General features: G+C 37.3%; 2 protein-coding genes and 2 pseudogenes across 3 annotated transcripts in view; 2 read left to right on the plus strand and 2 right to left on the minus strand.

The window, feature by feature from the left end:
• Nucleotides 1-17,715, minus strand: part of GIN1 (gypsy retrotransposon integrase 1) — a 51,035-nt gene extending 33,320 nt beyond the window's left edge. For both annotated transcript variants that reach the window (XM_090276538.1, XM_090276537.1), the window contains exons 1-4: nucleotides 17,628-17,715; nucleotides 9,347-9,492; nucleotides 7,574-7,767; nucleotides 2,163-2,468 (exon numbers count right to left, since the gene is read on the minus strand). In XM_090276538.1, coding sequence (XP_090132664.1) covers nucleotides 2,163-2,468; nucleotides 7,574-7,767; nucleotides 9,347-9,485 — 639 coding nt within the window. In that variant the 5' untranslated portion in view covers nucleotides 9,486-9,492; nucleotides 17,628-17,715. The remainder of the gene's footprint in view (nucleotides 1-2,162; nucleotides 2,469-7,573; nucleotides 7,768-9,346; nucleotides 9,493-17,627) is intronic.
• Nucleotides 6,366-7,309, minus strand: LOC150008769 (ribosome biogenesis protein NSA2 homolog; annotated as a pseudogene).
• Nucleotides 17,642-23,674, plus strand: LOC150008770 (S-adenosylmethionine decarboxylase proenzyme-like; annotated as a pseudogene).
• Nucleotides 17,834-23,917, plus strand: part of PPIP5K2 (diphosphoinositol pentakisphosphate kinase 2) — a 63,272-nt gene continuing 57,188 nt past the window's right edge. The window contains exon 1 of the mRNA XM_090276539.1: nucleotides 17,834-18,053. The gene's annotated coding sequence lies outside the window, so the exon portion shown is untranslated. The remainder of the gene's footprint in view (nucleotides 18,054-23,917) is intronic.

Genomic DNA, 23,917 nt, shown 5'->3' on the forward strand with positions numbered 1-23,917 from the left:
AACTATACTCCACTAGGTGCCTCAGCAATTCTGGATAAGAGATATTTCACCACCTTATAGTATAGTTATCTGAAATATTCTGTCAGTTCTTCAGAGAAAAGAATAAGGCTGGGAGACTGAAGAATAGGGCATTTCACTACCCTAGGCTGAAAGTGGCACACATCTATCCACTCAATTTCTTTGGCCAGATCTAGTTACTTGGGCTTGGCTATTTGCAAGACACCAGAAGGAGCCATCTCTGTTTGAAAGACTAGGAGAACTAATTACTGCTGAACACTAGTAATTTATATCACAAAAGCAAGATGAGTATGTATATTTTAATCACTAAAAATTATAAAAGCAACATAATACAAAAATTATAAAAGCAACATAATACAACAAAAAATTAAGAAAAAATGTCTGCTCTCATCCTTCTTTAAAAATTCCACGGTTAACCTTATGGGTTTTTATTTTGGTCTTTCATAACTAATTTTTATATAATTATGTCTATATTAATATGTAATAAAATTCTTTACTCAGCTTAACGTTATAAACATTGTTCACGTCATTTCCTTTTCTTTCTTTGTAAACATCATTTTTAATGGCTACAAAATATTTCATTATGTGACTAGACATATTTTTCTAAAACATGTCCCTTTCTTTTATGGATATTTAGGTTGTTTCCCATCTTTTGCTAAAATGAATAACACTGTGGTATTTATAATAAATGAATGAACACATGTATGAATGAATGAAATAATAGTAAGAGCCATTTCCATACTTCAGATTATTGTCTTATAACAAATTATTAGAAACAGAATTGTTAACCAAAGACAAAAATATATCTATGGCTCTTTTTTTTTTTTTTAATTATTTATTTGTTGTTTTTTGTTTACTTATTTATTTTTAGAGGGAGGGGAAAGGAGAAAGAAAGGGAGAGAAACATCACTGTGTGGTTGCCTCTCACTTGCATCCCCAACTGGGGACCTGACATACAACGTAGTCATGTGCCCTGACTGGGAATCGAACCAGCGATACTTGGCTCGCAGGCCAACGCTCGATCCACTGAACCACAGCAGCCAGGCTATCTATGGCTCTTAACAGGCCTCCAGCAAACTACTTTACAAATAAGTTAGCTTCAAGTTTCAGTGCTATCAGTAATGTAAAGCTATATCATTCTACCTATAGTATTTGGTATGATTATTATTTTTACTAATTAGATAAGCAAAAAATAGTCTTAATTTGCATTACTCATAACTATTAAGTTTCAACACTTTCCACGTTTCGTATTTTTACTCCCTCTTGTGAATTGTTTTGCTATTGACTAAATTATTAATTTTAAATCATTTATAATATAGACAGTACACCTTTCCTGCATGGATTTGCTTTATTTTTGTCGGCCTATTTATTTGCCTTTATGTTTTGGTTATTTTACAACACCTAAATTTCTATTTTTATGTAGCCAAATTTGGTGATGTTTGGCACTGAAATTTATGACACTGATCCTAAACTTAGAAAGTTACCTCCATCTGTAGAGATTTAAAAAGTTAGTTGTCTGTTTTGTATGTGTGTTTCTAAAATCATAGACAGTCTGTCTTTCTCTGATTTTTTTTCTTATACCACCTTTTGTCAATTATACAAATTTTTAATTTTGCCTTAAGTGTAGTAGTTATTATATTCCTTTAAAAAAATTTTTTGCATATTCTTGCCTGTTTATTCTTTCACCTTAACTTTAATCTGGAAAAAGGCCAGGGTAAGGGGAAAAGCTCCCCTCTTTTAATGCTGATTAGAAATTCATTAATTACATAAATTATTTTGGGAAAAATAGATAACACTTTGATACTGAATATTCTCATTCATGAACATGATGTGTTCTCTCATTTAGTCAATTCTCCCTGTACATATCAATCAGAATTTTTACACTAGAAGCAAACAAAGGTTATTTGGTCTAACCGTCTCATTTCAGTTTGAGGATACCTAAAGACAGGTTTACAATTACTACGTGAAACCATAAATACTAAAATCCTGGTCTCTTAATTTCCAGTTCAACTACCTCTGTATTATACAATATTCAACCTCTACAACTGCAGCAATTTACTAAACTAAGCATCCTATAGTTTACGGTGTGCTGGGTAGTGAAAGATGAACAAAATACGCTCCTAGACCTAAGTAGTTTGTCTTACCTGATGAATGAACTCATCTCTTTGGTCCATTATTATTTTCTGAGGAGGTCCATATAAGGAAAATATATTGATAATAGCTTTAGAAATTTCTGATGCTGAAACATCACGTAGAGGCAAAATCACAACCCATTTTGTGAATAAATCTGTCATAATTAGAGTATATACATGATTTCTGTTGCTTGTATGAAATGGGCCCATCAGATCAACAGTAACTATACTCCATGGATTTTCCACCTTGAGAAAGTGCTGTTTAGGTGCTAGAATAACAGTATTTTTTGCCACTTGACAATGATGACAAGCATATACCTACAAAACAGGCACACAGAAAAGAAAAGACATGCAAATGTTAATATATTCAACATAATAAAAGCAGTCTTATAAATCTGAACTTTAATAGTTAATAGGTACTTTGTGGTTTTAAGAAGATACTTTTGGACTATTGTAGAATAGAATAAAAGCTCCTATTCAGGATAAGCAAATATTAGTTGCTACTACTATTAAGTGACCATCTTAAGAAGTCTTATTCACATGGAACATAATTCTGATTTATATTCAATAAATATTTATGAAATGAAAGATCTTAAAACAAGTTTGCCATAATTTTATTTTATAATTTCATTTATTTATTTTTATAGAGAAGGAAAGGGAGGGACAGAGGGAGAGAAACATTGATGTGCAAGAGAAACATCGACTGGTTGCCTCTTGCATATCTCCAGCCAGGAACTGGGCCCATAACCTAGGCAAGTGCCCTGACCAAAAATCGAACCAGTGACTTTTTGCTTTGCAGGATGATGCCCAACCAAGTGAGCTACACTGGTCAGGGCAAGTTTGCTATAACTTTAAATCAGTATGTACATATATAATAATTTCTACAGGCAAAAGATTTTGCAAATTATCACATTAATAAGTCATTCATTCATTCATCTACTTCAACAAATATTTATTAACATACAATTTTATTCAAACAATATCTATAGAAGCCAGAAATTCCAATAGGCCCTGGGAAAAAAGAATGGACAAAAACAAAGCCTGTGCTGTCATGGAGCTTTGATGTGAATGAGTTGAGAAGAGACCAATTGATCAACTTATAGATGGTATCATTGCTCAACATATTTCTGAAATTCCACTTTGGAAACTATGTTCAAACCAACTCCGAACAAAATTTTAAAATGATATTACTGCATTATATTTACTTTTGATCAAAGTTTTTTATTTCTAAAATATACAAATAACCTCTGGTAGTTTTCAAAAATCATATCCATTCTCAAATTATAAAGATTTGATAAAGATTTCATCAAATGTTTGTAAAGGAATTGCGGCAGGTTCTTAAGGCAAATACAAATATTAAGGTCTTTGGAATACCTGCTTAGATTCATAAACTGATAACTCATAAATGATACTTCGTTAAATGTTGGTTTAATTCTTTATGTCTGAAGTCACGGTCTTTTTGATGCACTACTACAATTATTTGCCCTGGCTGGTTTAGCTCAGTGGATTGAGCGTCGGCCTGCGAGCTAAGTGTCGCTGGTTCGATCTTCCAGTCAGGGTACATCAGAGAAGGAAAACTCTGACTCCAAAAAACCTCCGCTGCCTTGCGGCATACCTCTTCAGGGGAAAGGCTAAGGGAGTAAACCCCGACAGAAAATCCGGAGCCGGAGTCCCTAAGGCGGTTTGACGTTGTAGTCAACACCGGCAACTCCTGCGGCGCACCTGAACCCAAGCTGTATCGACTCCGTCTTTCCCTTGGACCCTTCAGCTGCGAAGAGAGGGGGGGTCTGCTGCATGGGCAACAGCAGACCCTCCATATTACCCTGCCCAGGCTCTGTAGCTTCAGCGTCATCGCAAGATGTCGATTCAACACGGGAGGAGACAGATACCATGTCACTCCCGAGTCGGACTGCACAGCCATTCTTGGCGGTGCAGATAGACTCTGAAGAAGCTACACCATCGTCTCTCGAGACGGACGGCTGCCGACGACGACGACGACTACAATTATTAAAGGGTTCTCACATACATATCAGGGAATTCCTACCATTTGCAAATTGAGTACAGTATTCTAGAAAGAGTAGAAATCAGCTGATCTACCAGCAAGAGAACCAGAATTTGTGGGTGAATTTTCTTTTTCTTTTCCCTTTCTTTTATTGTTATTCTTTTACAGCTGTCCCAATCCCCTCCCCCAACGCCCCACATTGCTCTCCCCTGCCCCGCCCAACCCCCTACTCCCACAGTCAATCCCCACCCTGTTGTCCATGTTTATGGGACCTTTTCCCCTGTTCCTTGACTAGATCCTTCCTCTTCTTCCCCCCTTCCCCATACCTCTCTCCTCTCTTCTCTTTGGTCACTGTCAGTCTGTTCCTTGTTTCCATGCCTCTGGTTCTATTTTGCTCATTTGTTTGTTCATTAGGTTTCTCTTATAGGTGAGATCATAAGGTATTTGTCTTTCGCCACCTGGCTTATTTCACTCAGCATAATATCCTTCAGTTCCATCCATGCTTTCACCAAAGGTAGGAGTTCCTTCTTTCTTTCTGTTGTGTAGTATTCCATTGTGTAAATATACTACAGTTTTTTGATCCACTCATCCACTAATCGGCACTTCGGCTGTTTCCAGCACTTGGCTATTGTGAATAGCGCTGCTATGAACATAGGAGAGGCATGGATTCTTTTGAATTGGTGTTTCAGATTTCTTTGGGTATAATCTCGGCAGTGGAATCGCTGGTTCAAAAGGCAGTTCCATTTTTAGTGTTTTGAGGAAATTCCATACTGTTTTCCACAGTAGCTGCACCAGTGGCTGTATTCCCACCAACAGTGCACTACGGTTCCCTTTTCTTCACATCCTTGTCAACACTTGCTGTTTGTTGATTTATTAACTATGGCCATTCTGATGGGTGTGAGGTGATATCTCATTGTGGTTTTAATTTGCATCTCCCTGATGGCTAGTGATGTTGAGCATCCTTTCATATGCCTATGAGCCCTCTGTATGTCCTCCTTAGAGAAGTGAATTTTTGATTACAGTATTCCCTCACTTATCACAGGTATTATGTTCTAGACCCCCACCCCCCCCCCCACCCCCGCAATAGGTGAAAGTCCACAAGGTAGGAACCTTACATTTATTTTAGTATTTATATGTATTTTAAGGCTTTATAAACCCTTCCCACACATTTATAAACCGTTCCCAGTCCCTTATTAACCTTTCCCACTCCCTTATTAACCTTTTCCATGCTTTTATAAACACTACTTATGTTCTTAAACATATTCTACACTCTTAAACCTATGTAACTTTAACAACATACGTATACAGTACTGCAAAACCCTGCAATAGAGCAAAAAATCCGTGATAATTAAATATAATATTTTTTAAAATCCCGTGATACAGTGAGTCCGAGATAAGTGAACCATGATACAGAGAGGGACTACTGTATAAGAAGCTGAAGCCTGGCCCTGGTCAGTGTGGCTCAGTTAGTTGGAGTGTCATCCTATAAACTGAAAGGTCACAGGTTTGATTCCCAGTCAAGGCACATGCCAGAGTTGGAAGTTCAGTCCCCAGTCCATGTGCATGCAAGAGACAACCAATCAGTTTCTCTCACATTGATAATTCTCTCCCTCCCTACCCCTCTAAACATGTCCTCAAGTGAGGATTAGAAAAAAAAATTTTTTAAGAAAATAAATGTTGAAGGTCCTAATACTGATTTTGCATTTGGTTGGTTTTGGCTTTCTACCATATTTGACATTTCCTACAGAAAGATGAAATAGGCACAAAAGATGGGAGCACACACACAGGGCCTGACTTACTTATTATGAACATATTTCCCTCTCAAGAATTCACATCAAGACTGGATGACTGCCATCAGAGAGGTAATGATTTAGTTAAAGGAATTTCAACCCCATTTATATTCTGCCTATAGAAAAGTGTGCAATGATGAAAATTTGGTTCTAAAATTTTTTATGTAAACAGAATGTTTAAATAATGCTTTGTTCTAATTCAAATTATACTTTAGTGATTTAAAATAATTTTGTTGTAAAACTGGACCATTTTAATATTCTTTAAAATGGAATAAATAGTTCTCTTGATGACTGCAGACATGTAAGCTGTGTGACAGTACGCAGAAATACCAAAGTAAAGGCGTTTTCCTGACTGGTGCACCGTCTTTGACAGTTAAAAGCAGTTACTCATATGACACTGCCGTGAAACCAGGAAGGGCGTATTTACACATCCGTCATTTTCAGGCTTGTTGGGACTTGGGACGTATTTTCCCCAAATAACCTCGCCTCCTTGTGTCACAAAGCCAAACTTGCTCACATTCACCTCGATGGCAGTACCTTTGGTAATAACACCCAAAAATGTATAAAGTGGGGATGAGGGATCCTTCTTTACACGAGTAGTCTACAACCTTTTTGGCACCAGGGACTAGTTTCACGGAAGACAATTTTTCCAGGATCGGAGTTTCCGGGGTGGGGACAGAAGGCAGAGCTCAGGCAGTAATGCCAGCTGTGTCCACACCAAGTGATGGCAGGCATAAGGTGGCTTTTAGTTCAGGATGTGTTTGTTACCTAGGCCTTCTTGTAACATAAGCCCATAGGCCTAATGAATCTTTCATAGACAGTTGGTTTCCAAGCAGAGCCATATCCAACAACGCAGACTTTAGTAACCATCCTCTTCCATGCTTTTTTCCTTCTTGTTACTGTTCAAGTAACTTTTAGTGTCTCTGTTTCTCACTGGGCACAAATTTTGGGGAGAGGAACTTCCCATTTCCCCACTTTCTCTTTTTGTTTTGGTTTACTCATATTGCAAAGTATTTTAGCTCAAGACTGCCCTTCTCTGTCAGTAGACAAGCATGTATTGCTTCTTGTGGAGTCCTTTCATCATTCTTTTCTTTGGTGTCTCTCTTTCATGCATATTGGTAGTCTTTTTTATTTGATTTTATCTCAGCATGGCGCTGTTTATGGTAGAGTATAGCCTTCAGACCAATTATCTTTTTTGCATTTTTTGAATGTTCATGAGCCTCTCAACCTTCCTTCTTTCTCTTTTTCTCATGGTAATCAAAATGATATCCATAGCTCTTAAGGCATAACTCAATATTCTCCTTTTGTGGTGTAGTTACAGAGAGCTGAGCTGCCGAGTGCAGTCCCTTGGGTGTCATCCTCTCCATCCCTGGGGGCGTGAAGAAGCTCTCAATTTTCAGGTCTCAGAGACAAATAAGCCAACTCCATACAACTCATCACAGGAAAGGGACACTTCTCTAAAGAAGAATTCTGAAGGCAAATAAAATTCCCTTTAAATATTTCTGTACAGAAACTACCCACACAAAAAGTACTTAATGAGAACTGCTACCCAGAGTAAATCTGGAGCAATAATAAATTTCAGATATCTATTACAAAGGTAGTACTCAAAATATTCTAAATAATAGCCATACCCACTGTTTGACATCATTGGTCACAGAAGTCCAATAGTAATTGGATTCCACTAGAGTAAGGGTTCTGGATATACCATGATGGGCTCCAGTGTCGTTCTCATGGCATTCTCTCAGGACTTTCCTTTTTTCTTCTTCTGAAACAATTACCAAACGATTTTGTTTTCTGTCTTTTCCAACATAAAACAACTTTTTTTCTGGAACAAATGATACCAAAAAGATATAATTGCAATTTTTAGGTAGATATAGTTTTAAGATAATCATAGTCTTATCTTTAAACCATGAAGTTTTTTAAAAATTAAAAACCTTCCTCTAAGACAGAATATTTATTTGTAATGATGCTACCATACAATCTGAAAGGTCCCCAGCTATAACTCTTACTAGATATGTAAGAGGAGCACTAGCTGCTATAATTTTGTGTGCAGAAATACAAGGAGAACTATCTTGCTCACCAAAGCATGTGAAAACTATGGAAGTATGAAATTATCTTCCTATGGGTTACTCAAACCAGAAAAATACTTGCAGCCGCCTTCCGGAAATGGCATGAATTAGCAAATGAATTATGTACAGATAAGCAACTTCAGAAACAGAATTTTCTGAAACAGTATTCCATCAGAACTGCATTTTTGTAAGCAACCACCTCTCTTAAGTTTTTCTGGATTTGAGTAGGTCGTGGGGTTGGTAAAGCAAGAAGGTGAGAGAAAGTTCTGTTTTCCTTGGAGAAGAATCTACAAGGAGCAACACGGGCAGGGAAAGAACTACTGCCTCTCTAGGATGGATAAAGTAACTGTTTGAACTACAGAATACACTATGAAGCTACTGGTATGCTTAATTAAGCACATGCTGAGTGAACAGTCTGAATTAGAAGGTAAGCAAATTGAGGGCAGGAATCTCATATCGTTCATCAATGTATCCAATGTATCTAAAATGTGATTTGCACACAGTAGGAACTTGGTAAACATTTTTTTACATAAATGATTAAATAAATTAATCAGTAAATCCTCACTTTAGTCTAAGAGGTATGCCTGTTCTTAAGCTTGAAGGAGTTATTAGAAGGGGTGCATGTACATAGGGGAGAGTGAGCAGGTTTTTATCTTATAATTATTTTACTTGCTTTGAGGAAAGCCCAATTCTGTACCTATATGCAAAAACCTGATGAACAGCACCAATATTCACTTAGTTATCTGGTGGCTGTACTTCTTACTTCTCTCATTCCAAACTTTCCTTCCCCTTTGGAAGAGGAAAAAGACGTAAAAATGATCATAATCTTTCATGATATATATTCTACTGCCTTTCTAGAATTTAATCCATTTGGAGGGATTTGAGGGTCCAAAACCAATGTAACCTCAGATTATTTAATGACAGTGGAAGGGGAGACCACATAAATAAATATAGTAAACAAACAACTTTGTCAATATTTTCATATTAAGCATCTAATAAGTTCTTCACTGATAGTAACATGAGTGCTTCAAAATGTACCATTAAAGTAGGGAAAAAGTAGGAAAGGTTAATTTAGGCAAGTGTTCAAGTATTTTGTTTTTTCAGGATATCATTTCCTGTCTGTAATTTTAAATGTCCCTTCATGCTTAATTAAGGGATTTCAGTTCACTTCAGTGTGATTTTGATTTTGATTTTGGCTCAGTGGCATCATCAATTCAACTGGTAATTGTTTAGCAACAACCAATTACTGCAGAAATTCTCAGGACTTCACAGAGATCACACACAGGGAAGCACCTATATTAAATCTCTATTCAAGATTTGGGGCCTTAATTTTACCTTTGAAGACAAATTTTTTTGCCGCTCTTCTTATTCCACTTCTCTCACTTGGCAGTGTAGTTGGATGATATTCACCAGTTCGTTTATAATATGCAATCTGTTTAAGATGAAGGTCACCATTTTTTCCACTACGGACCATTGTGTAACTAGGTAAAAAATATTTAAAGATATAATTTAAATGATAGGCTAATTAAATTACTGTTTCAGTTCAGGCTCTGTCATATTTCTGCTTACATATGAATTGAACATTCCCAGAATATTATCTATGACAGATAAGTGGAGTACAGAAAAGAACAGTATGATGTATATGAAGTAAAATAATCAAATGCTGTTTTTGAGATACATCATGACAAGTTATCTTGTCTCTTTCCATGTGGTAAGGAATGCTGAAAATTTTCCACATACTTGGAAAAAAGAAAATGATCAACTACCCTTCAAGAAGTATTACTTAAAGTTTCTTGTTACCAATAACTAAAATGTTTTTTATATAGGATGGTTTTGAGACATTTAAATAAATGACAGGTTATAAGGAGAGAAATGCAGTTTTACATTACTTCTAAATATATTTATGGTCATTGCAAAATGCAAAGAAAATCTCATTCAAATTATTTATGAGAAAGACATATCTTGGAAATGTTCAAATAATAAATGAGAAAGCAAATAGCTGTTAGATCTCATACACTATTCTGAACTATATATAAGTTGCTTTTTTGAACAGAAGTGGTTTTAGATACTGTGTATACTTTCTCTAGGTTATATAAAACAATCTGGCTGCACTGGCCAAAACAAAACAAAACAAAACAAAACTCCTCTATTTTAGTCCTTAAGTAGTATGAAAAACCACTACATTAAAAATACTTTTCTTTTTTTTTCATTTTTTCAGTTGAAGGAAACTATCATGTGCTGCTGGTTTTCTGTTTGCTACCATCCCTACTCCATCCAGAATCATTTTTTGCCTTTTCTCTCTTTGCTGCTGTGCCCTAGGAGACTGACCGTTACCAACTGCATTTACAGTTCCCTATTCCACAAAGTCCATTCTGCAGCAATATGATAGACACACTGGGGTCCAAAAATAGGAAAGTCGCTACAGATCAGTTAAGGGCCTACTGCATAATTAAGGCAAGAAATGATACAATTCTGAGTCAAAATATTATCAGAGGAAATAGATTTTATAAGAACTGTGACTGGATGTGTGTAGTGAATAAAATACAAAATCTGGGATCACTTCTAAAGTTCTGGCTTAAGGAGAAAAACGACAGTATTGAACATGTATTCAGCTCAAGGACGACCTATGCATGTGGATGTAGATGAAGTTAAAGCAGTAGAAGAAGGATTTCATGGAAAGTGCACCTAGTAAGAAGAACAGTAGACATATTCTTATCCTTAAACATTCACATTAATAAGTACACTATGCATCCTTCCTGGCCATGTTTATTTCCTCTCAGGTATAATTGTACACACCTTCCTTGGTACACCCATTATGCATGTACCACTTTCATATGATTTTCAACTCTTTATTGAACTTACTAGTTGAAATGTCTCTCTCCCAAAATATACTGTAAACCCCTCAGGGGCATGAGATTAGCCAAAGAAGTAGGCAAAAAGACAGAAGATGTTCTGGTCATAGAAACCTAGGGAACAATGAGTGCTTCAGCACAAAGTAGAGGAGAGGTTATGTGATACCAGAACTAAAATGTATCTAGAGGCTTTGGCAATAGTTACAGTAGAGTAGGGCAGGTAGAAACCAGACTGCTAGGAGGTATGGAATGAATGGACATTGCGAGAGTGGATTTAGTAAGCTTAAGTTTAGCTATGAAGGCAAGGAGTTACAAGACAGTTGTTAGAGACAAATATAAGATTCATTCACTGATCTAAAAAAATATTAATGGGCTCCTGCTATGTGTCAGACACACACTGGGGATATAATAATAAACAAGACATATATCCTCTTATGAAATTTAGATTCTGTTATGGTTAAGAGATTGTTCTGACATCCAAGTTCACAGCAGCATTGTTCACAATAGTCAAAAAGTGGCAGCAACCCCAGTTTCAATCACTGGATGAATGTATAAACATATTGGGAGATACACACACACACATGTGTGCGCGCACACACACACACACACACACACACACACAATGGAATAATTATTCATCCTTAAAAAGGAAGGAAATTCTGATACATACTACAACATATTAACCTTAAGGACATCATGCTAATGTAAAATAAGCCATCCACAAAAACACAAATATTGTATGATTCCACATATGAGGTACTTAGATTAGTTAAATCTATAGAGACAGAAATTAGAATGATGGTTGTTAGGGTGTGGGAGTTAGGAGTAACGGAGTACAGAGTTTCCGTTATCCAAGGAGAAAAGAGCTCTGAAGATGAATGGATGGTGGTGATAGTTACACAATAATGTAAATGTACTTAATCCTACTAAACTGTACACCTTGAAATAGTTAAGATGATGAATGTCATTTGAGACTTTCATAGCTAGAGAGAAGTCAATGCCTGGCTTTAGAGCTTCAAAGGACAAGCTGACTCTCTTGTTAAGATACTAATGAAGCCAATGCCCATTTACCATTCCAAAAATCACAGGGCCCTTAAGAATTATGCTAAGTCTACTACTCTGTCTGTGCTCTATAAGTGGAAAAACAAAGCCTGGATGAGAGTACATCTGGTTATAACATGGGTTTACTGAATATTTTAAGGCCACTGCTGAGACCTACTGCTCAAAAAAAAAAAAAAAAAAATTCTTTCAAAATATTACTGCTCACTGACAATGCACCTGATCACCTAAGAGCTCTGATGAACCTGTACACTGAGATTAATGTTGTTCTCATGCTTGCTAACACAACAGCCATTCTGCAGGTCATGGATCAAGGTATAATTTGACCTTCAAGTCTTATTACAGTCATGTACCACTCAATAATGGAGATAGTTCTCGGAGAAAAAACATCTTTAAGCAAGTTCATCATTGTACTAACATCATTGAGTAAACTTATACAAACTTGGATGTCATAGCCTACTATAAACCTAAGCTATATGGTATAATCTTTTGCTCTTAGGTCACAAGCCTGTATGTCATGTTACTGTACAAAACACAAGATTAAATTAAACACAAGAGAAGACCAGTAACACATGAGTAATGCACTGCATCAGGATGGTAGGTAGGATGGCTACAATGTCATTTGGTGACAGGAATTTTTCAGCTCCATTGTAATCCTATGGGACCACTATCATATATGTGTCAGTCATCACCGAAAAGTCATTTTGCGGTGCATGACTGTTTTTAAGAAATATATTTCGTAAGGCTATAGCTGCCATAGTGATTTCTCTGATGGATCTGAGTAAGGTAAAATGAAAACCTTCTTGAAAGGATTTACCATTCTAAATTCCATCATTCTAAATTCCATTTACAACATTTGTAGTTCATGGGAGGAAGTCAAAAAATCAACAACAACAGGAGTTTAGAAGTTGATTCCAACCCTCAGGGATGGCATTCAGGGAGTCAAGACTTCAGTGGAGGAAGTTAACTGCATATATGGTGGAAACAGCAAAAGAACGAGAATTAGCAGTGGAGCCTAAAGATGTGACTGAATTGCTACAATCTTATGATAAAATTTTAATGAATGAGGAGTTGCTTCTTATGGATGAGCAAAGAAAAGTGGTTTCTTGAGATGGAATCCACTCCCGGTGGGGATGCTATGAAGACTGTTGCAATGACACCAAAGAATTTAGAATATTATGTAAACTAGTGAGTAAAGCAGTGGCAGGACTTGAGAAAACTGACTCCAGTTTTGAAAGTTCTACTCTGGGTTAAATGCTATCAAACAGCATTGTATACTACAGAGTAATTGTTCATGAAAGGAAGACTCATTCAATGCAGAAAACTTTACTGTTGTCTTTTTTAAGAAATTGCCACAGCCACCCCCAACCTGTAGCAACCATCACCCTAACTAGTCAGCAGCCATCAACATAGAGGCAAGACCCTCCACCAAAAGATTATGACTCATTGAAGGCTCAGATAATGGTTAGCATTTTTTAGCAATAAAGTATTTTAAATTAAGTTACATACATTTTTAGACACAATACTATTGCATACCTTACAAGAGACTACCATATAGTGTAAACATAGCTTTTATATGTACATCCTGGGAAAACAACAACTTTGTGTGACTTGCTTTATTGTGATATATACTTTATTGTGATGGTCTGGAACTGAACCTGCAGTATCTCCAAGGTAGATCTGTATAATCAGAACTGTGTGGTATTGGCAAAATGATAGCCATTAGGCTGTTGAACAGAATAGTGTCTAGAAACAGAGCCATACAGAAATGATAAACTGATCTTTAAAAAAAGTGCCAAGGTAATTCAATAGAGAATAAATAATATTTACAAGAAATGATGCTGCAACTAAACTTCAATATGAGAAAAAAATGAACCTCAACTCATATCCTGCACCGTCTGTAAAAGTTCATGATGGCTCACAGACCTAAAGATAAAACGTGAAAATACAGGACTTCTGGAAGATAAAAAAGAAAATCTTTGTGAGCTTAGGTTCCCAGATAGCAAACAAAGATCATTCATAAAAGAAAAAAATTAAAAATGTTATTTTAAAAATACTGTTAAGAAAATAAAAAGAGAAATTACAGTTGGGAGCAAATATTTACGGTACATATGGTAGGCAGGATAGATAGTAAACCAAAGCAGGGAGGGGAAGGGAGATTGTCTCACCAATTAACTCAACAACTCTGAGCCTGGTCTGATGAGATTGCCAGGTATTCTGAAAATCTATGATAGTGCAGGAGGAGTGGAACTCCTTGAAGTTCTGTATGAATCATTTCCACTACCTGGGAAAGAAAGCTTTTGAAACTGTGTATTAATGCCAAGGTCTGGAAAGCCATGGAGGAGGGGGAACCTAGAAGCTGGCTACAAGAATAAAACCCCTAAAATCCCAATAGTCAGTGCACTCAGACTAGCTGGGTGCCCACTTGCAGCTTTGTGCTCAAGTGTATTTCATAAATAAACTATCTATCTTATTTCCGCTATAGGTGTTGTCTTTCACCTGAATTTTTCTCTTGTGAGCAGACAAGAACCAAGAAGGGGGAGCCCCCTAACTCAGGTCTCCCCGGTAACACACACACACACACACACACACGCACACACATATATAAAATAAAGAACTTGTGTCAGAATTTATAAAGAATTCTCAAAACTCAGTAACAAGAAAAAAAAATCTACTTTAAAAACTGGGCAAAAGATGTGAACAGACACTTCATCAAAGAAGATATGGGTGGCAAATAAACACATGAAAAGATACTGAACACCATTAGACAATGAAAAATGCAAATTAAAACCACAGTAGGATACCATTTCATACCATCAAAATGGCAAAACAACAGCAAAACAAAACAAACTTAACAATCCTAAGTACTACCAAGGATGCAGAGACCTGCTGGTGTAATACAAATTGTTTATATGCTGGAATGAAAGTATATGTCCACGCAGACACCTGTATGTGAATGTTTCTAGAAGCTTTATTTATAACAGCCAAAACCTGAAAACAATCCAAATGTTCAACTGGTGAATAAACAAATTGTGGTACATCCACATAGTGAAATACTATTCGGAATTGATGAGGAACAAACTATGAATATACCTAGTAATATGGATAAATCTCAAAATCATCAGGCTAAGTGAAAGAAGCCATACACAAAAGGCTACATTCTATGTACTACTATTTGTATGACATCTGGAAAGCCAAAACTATAGGGAGAAGAAATAAGTCTTTAAAAATTAAAAAAAAAAAAATTAAATAAGTGCATAAGCAATGAAAAAATAATTGCAAACATTGTACGGAGATGTACTATTTTTATATCCATCTTGTAGGTAAGAAGATGGAGGTTCAGAGAGATTATCCAGTTTACTCAAGGCAACACATTTCATGAGTGCCTGCACTGACATTCGAACCTTGGTCTCTGTTACTTCAAATTTTACGTTAGTTATTTTCCCTCCGCTACACTTGGAATTAATTATTTGTCATCCTCTTTCATAATATTTGGTTCAGGCCTCTGTTAGAAAAATTACAAAGTGATTTTGTAATAAATAATTTAAATTATAAATAAGGAATAAGGTCTTATTCTTAATATTTATACTGTTCACACAGTGCGACACAATGGACATTAAACTATATGTCAATAAATAAATAATTACTCGCATTTCCTAACAGAAGAGGTAGATAGCCCTAAATTAAAAGAGGGCACACATTCCAAAGTTCACATTTGGAAAACACTGCCTGCGTACACGTGGCATACAAAGTACAGTGTGTCCAAGAAGGGAAGGCTTTTAGGAGTCAGAATTTCTAGCGTGTGAGTTACTTAAGCCTCAGAATCGACATTTGGAAAAAGGACATAATACTTACCGCTCCTTTTTCACAATTATGTGGATCAATGAGATAATGGATTTAGAAAGTCCCTTACAAATGGTAAACCAATGTATCATTATTATTCTTAAACTACTGAATTACTACCATCCATATCAAGCTGTTCGAAGTAACATAGAACCCTTTTTTCTCAAAATCTTTACAGGGAGAAAGATTTAAAAACCTCATTCCTTTCATTAATAGTTGATAGTTTTCTGGCAATGTTTATAATGTTTTACTAACAGTGAAACCCAAAAGATTCAACAGTTGCATACTTTATAATGAGATTATATTCGAATTGGGTTCACAAGCTCCTAGTCCTGCAGTAAAGACAGATGACGAAGACAAATAGAAAATACAAAAAAAAGAAATATCAGTTCTCAAAAGTAGTGTCTAAAATAGATGGTTAAGTTTGCTGCTAATATGAGGTATTTACATACAGGAATGACTTAAAGAAAGATTTTTTTCTTTTCAAAGTAGATTCATTATTTGGTCCCTAGAAAACATCCATTTGCATTGGTGATAAGAAAATGGCTTTAAGCTGTAATATTCAGAACAATTATAAATGATCTTGCTGTGCCTAAACATTATTAAATGAATTCATCATTTACCAGGAACAATTAAGTGGTTTGAGCAATAAATATGAAGATTGTATTAGGCTTTTTTGGATATGTTCATAGCTTTAGGAATTTTTGTTTAAATAATTGCTGGTGTATTAAAACAAGTAGGAATAAGAAAAGCGTGAAGGTGGCTCCTTACAACTTCTGGTTTTGCAAGGAAAATGTCAGTCACACCTGGTTGAACTTTTTACACTGTATCCCTTGTACAACATCAAATAAATCAATGAATACCTGTGTAAATATTTAATTCCTTTCATAATTTTATCTTGCATGTGCAATAAAAGCTGTGAAATATCAGTTTAAATAAAATCAGGATTTAACTCTGGCTACTAAACTAAGCCTCTAAAAGGTATATACTTGTGTTCCAATTTAAAAATTAAAGTCATTAATATTTAAATAAACATGTTAACTCGTGAACAGAATTTTACTTCTCAATTATTCTATTTTAATCTCTTAAAAATGTTAAGAGCACAATTTTATGCAGCGTCAAAGACTGGGAAATCTACATACACCAGACACTTCTCTAGACTCTGCTTCACTTCAGCGTACAAATTCGTTTAACAAAAATGTCTTTATCTCCAAGTGCATAAAAAATGGAGCCACATGTGATACATGAATTTCCATTGAAAATTATTTTTCTACTTTAGCTTAGAAACGTCCATTTAAGAAAAACCAACAGAAATAAAATGGGTACTTTTTCTTTAAAACAACGGGACAAGATTTTCCTTTGAGCTAGCGTCTCTCTCGGCACAGATTTTAATTTGGGGCAAAATGGTAATATTTGAGATTAAATGACAACTGTTAGAAAGGGGGAGAATTCGTTAACGTAAACTCTGTGCCGCACTCAACTTTTGAATTTGCGCGGAGACCCAGAAGCTACTTGAACTGTGAAGAAGCATTTCCAGGGCGCTTAAGCTGCTCGTTAACAAAGGCAAGATCCGGCTAAATTTAGCACAAACAGAAACACGACCATTAACCAAACTCTGTTACACGCAGCAGGCAGCTCCCCGGACCCAAAAACGGAAATCGCCAGGTTCCTGCTCTGCAGGCGGGGGCGATCGCAACGCCCAAGCAAGGCCCTCCCGGCCCAAGGGCGCCTGCGCATATCCACAGAGTCAATTAAACCCTCCCTAGGCTAAGTCAAAGCGAATGATTTTGAAATTACTGTCAGGTCATGCCTCACTTTAAAATTCATTAAGTATGACAAAGCACACCAGAATGACCACTCACCGAAGTGGTCCTAAATGCAAGCGACAGGATTTATGCCTCCTCTCGCGACTTATCTGGTGCTGCCGGAACCGAAACTACCCGTGCCGTTAAGAAGGGGTGCTCCGGAGACGGTGGAGCTTGGGTCTGGGAAGGTTAGGTAGGAACCCTTGGCTCTCGCCGGAAATTGTTCTGCCCGGCGAGCTATACGAGTGAGACCTGAAGCGGGCGAGGAGGAGGCGTGGCGGAGAATCGCTAGTGTAGTAGTGCCTTGCACTACCTCTATGTGGCTCTTCTGCTCTTACTGAAGAAAGAAGACCCACATCCATGCTAGTAGCTGGAGTGTATTGACCAACACCTCACCCTTGCCCTCGAGATTAAAGGGGAAACCGAGACCTGTATGGGATCGGCCATCGCCAGCCGGTCGCGTGACTACCGCAGCCGTGGCAGGTGAGGGCCCCGAGACCGAAGAAAAAGCGAGATGCGGAACCCGGACACCCAAGGTTTGCAGCCGCTGCTGGGCAGTTGCTTTGTCTCCTGCTGAGCTCTGCGGAGCCTTAGACACGCGCTCCTTGAAAGGCAGCGTGGAGGAGTGACAGTACAGCCCTGCGGGTCGTTTCGCGTCTTAATATCTCCTCCATTGCTTCCCTTTTTCATTTCTTGGGTTTAAGATACCAGAGGTGTCAGCTCAGAAGGGAAGAGCCTAGCTTCTGGCTGATACTCCAGGCTGCGGTCTCGGTCCACCGAAGTAGGCAGCCTCAAGTTTGGGTATTGCTGCGGGTAGAAACGACTTTATGTTCATTTCTCAATCTTTATCCCTCTGCCCCTCGCGTCTCCACCCGCACTTCAGAAGAACAAAAAGACCCACGCGTTGCAGCTTTCCAGAATGAGGACGGAGGCTGCGGGTCACTGCCGCACCTAATCAGTTGGCGAGGATTGCATCCCTTAGCGCTTCGAGAAAACAGGGGCGAAGGTGGTGGCCAGTGGATCTCATTTACTAGGTTTTCAACGACTTCCCGAGAGTTAGCAACCTTTGGAGCCTTAGCGTGCTGGGAGGCTTAACTGGAAGTAAGAAGCATGGCCGACTTTAGCACCTACCATCTTTGTTCTACACTGGGATAGGCTTTTGTTTTACTATTGAAAATTTTTCAATGAAAAATAAAGTTTTTGTTTCAGGCAGATAAGATAATAAGGATAACTGACATTAACTGAGTTCTCTGTGCCAATGCTTTTCATATTTTCTCATATACCCCTCTCAACAATTCCATGAGTTATATTAGACGATTATTCTCATTTTACAGAAGTAGAAACTGAGGCTCAGAGAGGTTACATAACTCGCCCTAATAAACTATCGTTGCTATTAAACATGGGAACCTGTATTAGGAACCAGGTTTTTCAGACCGTAATCTGTATTTTTAACTATTACACTGTTATTGGCCTGCCATTATGCTTCAACACTTCCAGTTTCTTTACTAACATTTACAGTGGCTGAAAGTATTCATTAAAATATGGGGAGGAGATATGCCTACTTGTGTGTCTACAAAAGACATACATAACCTCTCTTTATGGAGCTTCAGTATTGTGATGTGGAATTCAGTAGTTCAGAAACCAAAATACTATACTTATTGCAGCATGGGCTTGTTTAAAGCAAGTGATTAAACCAGCAATTTTCAACTGGTGTGCTGCAAAAAATTTTAAAACATGCAATACCTGACTGTTTAGTCAGGGACACTGACCTCTTTCCCTTAGATTGTCAAATAAAAAAATGACAACCTAACACAGACAACAATAGTAGTCTGGTGTGAATGAAACAAAATTACACCAATTTTTTTGCCAAATTGGCAAGAAATGTATTTTTGGTATCACAGAATTTTAGTAGTTTGTGAACCAAGGAATGAAAAAGGTTGAAAATTGCTGGATTAAACTGATATGCCAGAAAGTTAAGAGTTGTGTAATCAAAGTTTACTCGTTTGTTTTTTTTTTAATATTTTATTTACTAATTTTTAGAGAGTGGGGAAGGGAGAAAGAGGGACAGAATCTCACAGGCCCCCAATTGGAGACCTGGTGGGCAACCCAGGCATGTACCCCAACTGAGAATCAAACCGGTGACCTTTTGGTTCAGAGGTGGCCACTCAATCCACTGAGCCACACCAGCCAGGGCTCAAAACTTACTCTTCAAATGTTAAACTCCTATGACCTGCACGGTAGTTGTTGTGAGATTATTGAACTGAACAGTTGTCAGAACATTTTATTGATCACTCAAATAAGTGCTATGCACTGATTAAGTACTATTAATATAGATGAGGTCCTTGTTCTCCAAAAATTCCCATGTAATTATGTATAAGTAATAGTATAGAGCAATTAATGTTTTTAAGTGGAAATGATACTGTGGTTATGTAGGAGGATGTCCTTATTTTTAGAAGATCATACTAAAGTATTTAGAGATGAAGTGTATTGATGTGTACAACTTATTTTGAAATGGTACAGCGAATATATGTTTTGTATATAAATAGAAAGTAAATATGGCAGAATGTTAGCAGTTGTTGAGTCTAGTGGGGAGTATATGCTTATAGTGGATTGTTCTTTCAACTTTTCTCAGTATTTCAAATTTTTCATAATAAAAAGTTAAGGAGTAAAAACCTAACTCCAATGGAAACAGATAATTGTAAAGATAGATCCTAATTGTTGTGGAAAGTAGAGGATGGGAAAAGATGCTGACCCATATTTGAGGGCTGGCAGAGGCATGATCGTTGTCAGAAAAGCATTTGAGGTCTCTCCAGTTGGTTTTTGAAGGAGAAATAGGAACTTTGAAGGAGAGGAGCGAATTCCAGGCAAAAGGAAAGGCAGGCTCAGCAAACAAGTATTGCATGAACATTTGAAGAAGTAAAAAAATCAACGTAAAGATTATGTGGAACTTGGCATGTTACTTGTATAAGTAGTCAATAATGCTAACCTGCCTTTGCCAGCCTGCTGGATCCTCTTTAATAATCTATTATGTATTGTAGTAATAGTGTCCTGGAACAAGTCATCATTTATAGCAATGTTTCCATTGGAATATGCTTTTAGGATTTCAGGAAATCTGGTTATACAGAGTACTTCTGTGTTCAAACTGAGCACCAAGAGCTAGAGCTCCTATTTTCTCTGATTTTGGGAACAGATATTTACTAGTTCATAGTTAGACTCCAAAGGGAACCTACAGAAAGGGCTACAGTGATGGCTTAAAAATATTTTAAATTTAGGTAAGGGAGGGTTCTGAATACTACATGTGAGTGATGGATGGTCCAAGGTGTCATTTTAAGGGTAGCTTTGACCATCCAGTAAAGATGTGAAAGAGATGACTTTATTCCAGGCAGTAGTGTTCATGATAGGCTCAAGCAGTGTGGTAAGACTGGAAGAGATGTAATGAGGTCTCCAGCAGCAGCAGTGGCAAGGAGTTTCTGTGGCTTCATTACATGCAAGGCAAGAAGGTACATTCTGAATTAAATTGTTTATATTTGTTCTGTGCCAGTTAAGTTTAGGTTAGAATCTCTGATCTTAATTATAATAACTAACAAGATTTATAAACAGTTAACATTTATTTAGTGCTTACCATATGCTAATTACTATGGTGTCTGCCTTGTCATTTCATCTGTCTGCCTTGTCATTTCATCTTCAAAACAATCTCAGATTTATAATCCCATTTTATTGGAATTAGATCTTTGGGAATAGGACTTCTGGAGTTATGCTTTGCAATTCTGTCTAGCATATTATTCAGCTCTTCTCAAGAATATTTGATCTAGTAGTTTCTTATATTACCAGTAATCACATGAAACATTTGATCTGTAGTTTTATCTTGAGAGATAATTATTTTTAATGTAACTGAGAAACAAGTACATGTAAAGAGCTTTGAGGTTATATCACTGTTACATGATAGTTCTTAAACTGATGTTCATGGGCAGCTGTTTATATGAAGGAGTTTGGATGTCAATCAGTCACATCCCATTGCATGTAGGAATTAGTGCACACATACTTTTTTTTTTTTTCCTGAGGAGAGAATCCATAGATTTTATCAGATTTGCCAGTGTTTGACTTTTAAAAGTTTAAGGATTGCTGTTAGAATCAAACACTGTCTTCGCTTTAATCTTGTTCTGTGGATTTATATGTGAGACCAGAATGCAGAACGTATTTCCTAAAAAACCTGTTTACAAACTGAACTTTTACAAATTGAAGCCTTCTAAAGACTGATTTAGCTTCCATAGTACGGCCAGCAACATTAGCTCGCGCTGGCTCTGCTCGCTAATGCAGAAACAGCAGACTTCAGGACACTGAAATGTATCTGCCTCTCTTTCCAACAGACTCATGTTCAACTTTTGCTCACACATACACACACGCACACACACACACACACACAAAGCTGGGAAATTTTTATTAATCCTTTTTTTCAAAAACATTAATATAAAATAACACACGCAAAAAGGAACCTAATGTTAGTAATAACAGCTGCAAGAATCTGCAGCAGCGGTGCGAGAAGAGATTTAATGTAGTTGACTTCCTGTGGTTGTTGATTGTTTGCTAGTCTCATGGTGAGAAAGCTGCATTCTTTTTTGAAAGGACTAAGAAGCTACTGGAAGTTTGGTTCTCCAGGCAGCAACCTGATGCAAATCATGGGTCCGGGAATCTTCACACCATGTCATATCTGAGTGGGATATCCTTTTGAAGGATGTGCAATGTTCAATCTTAGGTGTGACAAAAACCGACAAGAAGGAAGCTTATGTACTCAGTAAGAGTAGCATGTTTGTTTCTAAGAGATGTTTCATTTTGAAGACATAAGGTCCCACCCTCTTGCTGAAAGCACTGGTTCCCCTGTTGAAACTTGCTCAGGATTACAGTGGGTTTGACTCAATTCAAAGCTTCTTTTATTCTCGTAAGAGTTTCATGAAACCTTCTTACCAAGTGCACCCACACAGGAATTTCCAGGAAGAAATAGACTTTTATTAATGTAATTTTCCGAAGTGGAGAAGCATATTGTATGGGACGTGTGAGTTCTGACTGTTGGTTCTTGTATACTTTGGATTTTCCAGAGAGTAGGATAATCAGTCTGCCAGGTCAAACCCTGGAAATTCTGATGAATGAGCTTGACTCAGTGGTTATGGATTTTTCCAGGAAAGATGGTGTTACTGCAAAGGATGTCACTCTTGGGAGTGGAATTCATGACCTGATACCAGATCCTGTCATTGATGCCACAATGTTCAATCCTTGTGGGTATTCTATGAATGGCATGAAATTGGATGAAACTTATTAGACTATTCACAGCACTCCAGAACCAGAATTTTCTTATGTTAGCTTTCAAACAAACTTCAGTCAGTCCTCCAGTGATGACCTGATCCGGAAAGTTATGGAAGTCTCCAAGCCAGGAAAGTTTGTGACCACCTTGTTTGTAAATCAGTTCTAAATGCCGCCCAGTGCTTTCTTTGCCCCAGAAGACTGAAGGTTTTAAATGTCTTCTTTGCCGGAGTGCTTATGTTAGAGGGGTTTCCTGAACCCACAGTCCCCCGATCGCGGATGAAGAAATTGGCCCAAAGACAAATGACCTAGAGAGAGAAGGGAGAGTGCCCCTAGGGTGGGTCACTTCTGAGCTTTCTCTTAACAGAGCTTTTATTGAGCTGGCTACGTGCAGAAATGCATGGCGTGAGAAAGCAGCCTTCCACCCAAACATAAAGAGGATCAATAAACAGAGATATGAATTAGCACACAGTGACATTCAGTTAGACTTTCTGGCATCAGAGTACAGTGTAAAAGTTCAGACTGTTCCTTTGATTTAAACATACTGTTGATATACATTTGAAATTATGTAAAGCAGAGCAGACTTCACAAGCTTCAAGTGAGACATTGCATTCCTGTTCCTCCCCCCAGAGTGTGGATCATGCCTACCAGCTGCTTCCCATTCTGGTCAAGTCTTAAGTCCTCTTTTCAGGCCTGGCTTGCGTAGCAGTTACAGTTTCCTGTACCATACAAAACGGTCTCCCACAGCTACGTTCAGTGATTACAACTTTGTTTTTACCAGTTTTGCTAAGAAGCAGCAGCAACAGTAGAGTTGATTAAGAAAAACAAAGAAAAAACAGGAAAAGAGAACACACATAGAAGAAGGTGGTGGCTGCTTTTTAGATATTGATACCAGGGGCATGCTTTCCATAACCACCACTTTGTAATCATTTTGAATTGTATGCATTATTATATCAAGGAGTTAGATATCCTGCATGAATGTTCTCTTTTTTATTTTGGTATCCTGTGCCACTCTTGCTGTGAAATTGAAGTGCATGTGGAAAAAAAAAATT

This window comes from Furipterus horrens, unplaced genomic scaffold (assembly GCF_987537825.1).
Source record: "Furipterus horrens unplaced genomic scaffold, mFurHor1.1.pri manual_scaffold_5, whole genome shotgun sequence".
NCBI classification, from domain to species: domain Eukaryota; kingdom Metazoa; phylum Chordata; class Mammalia; order Chiroptera; family Furipteridae; genus Furipterus; species Furipterus horrens.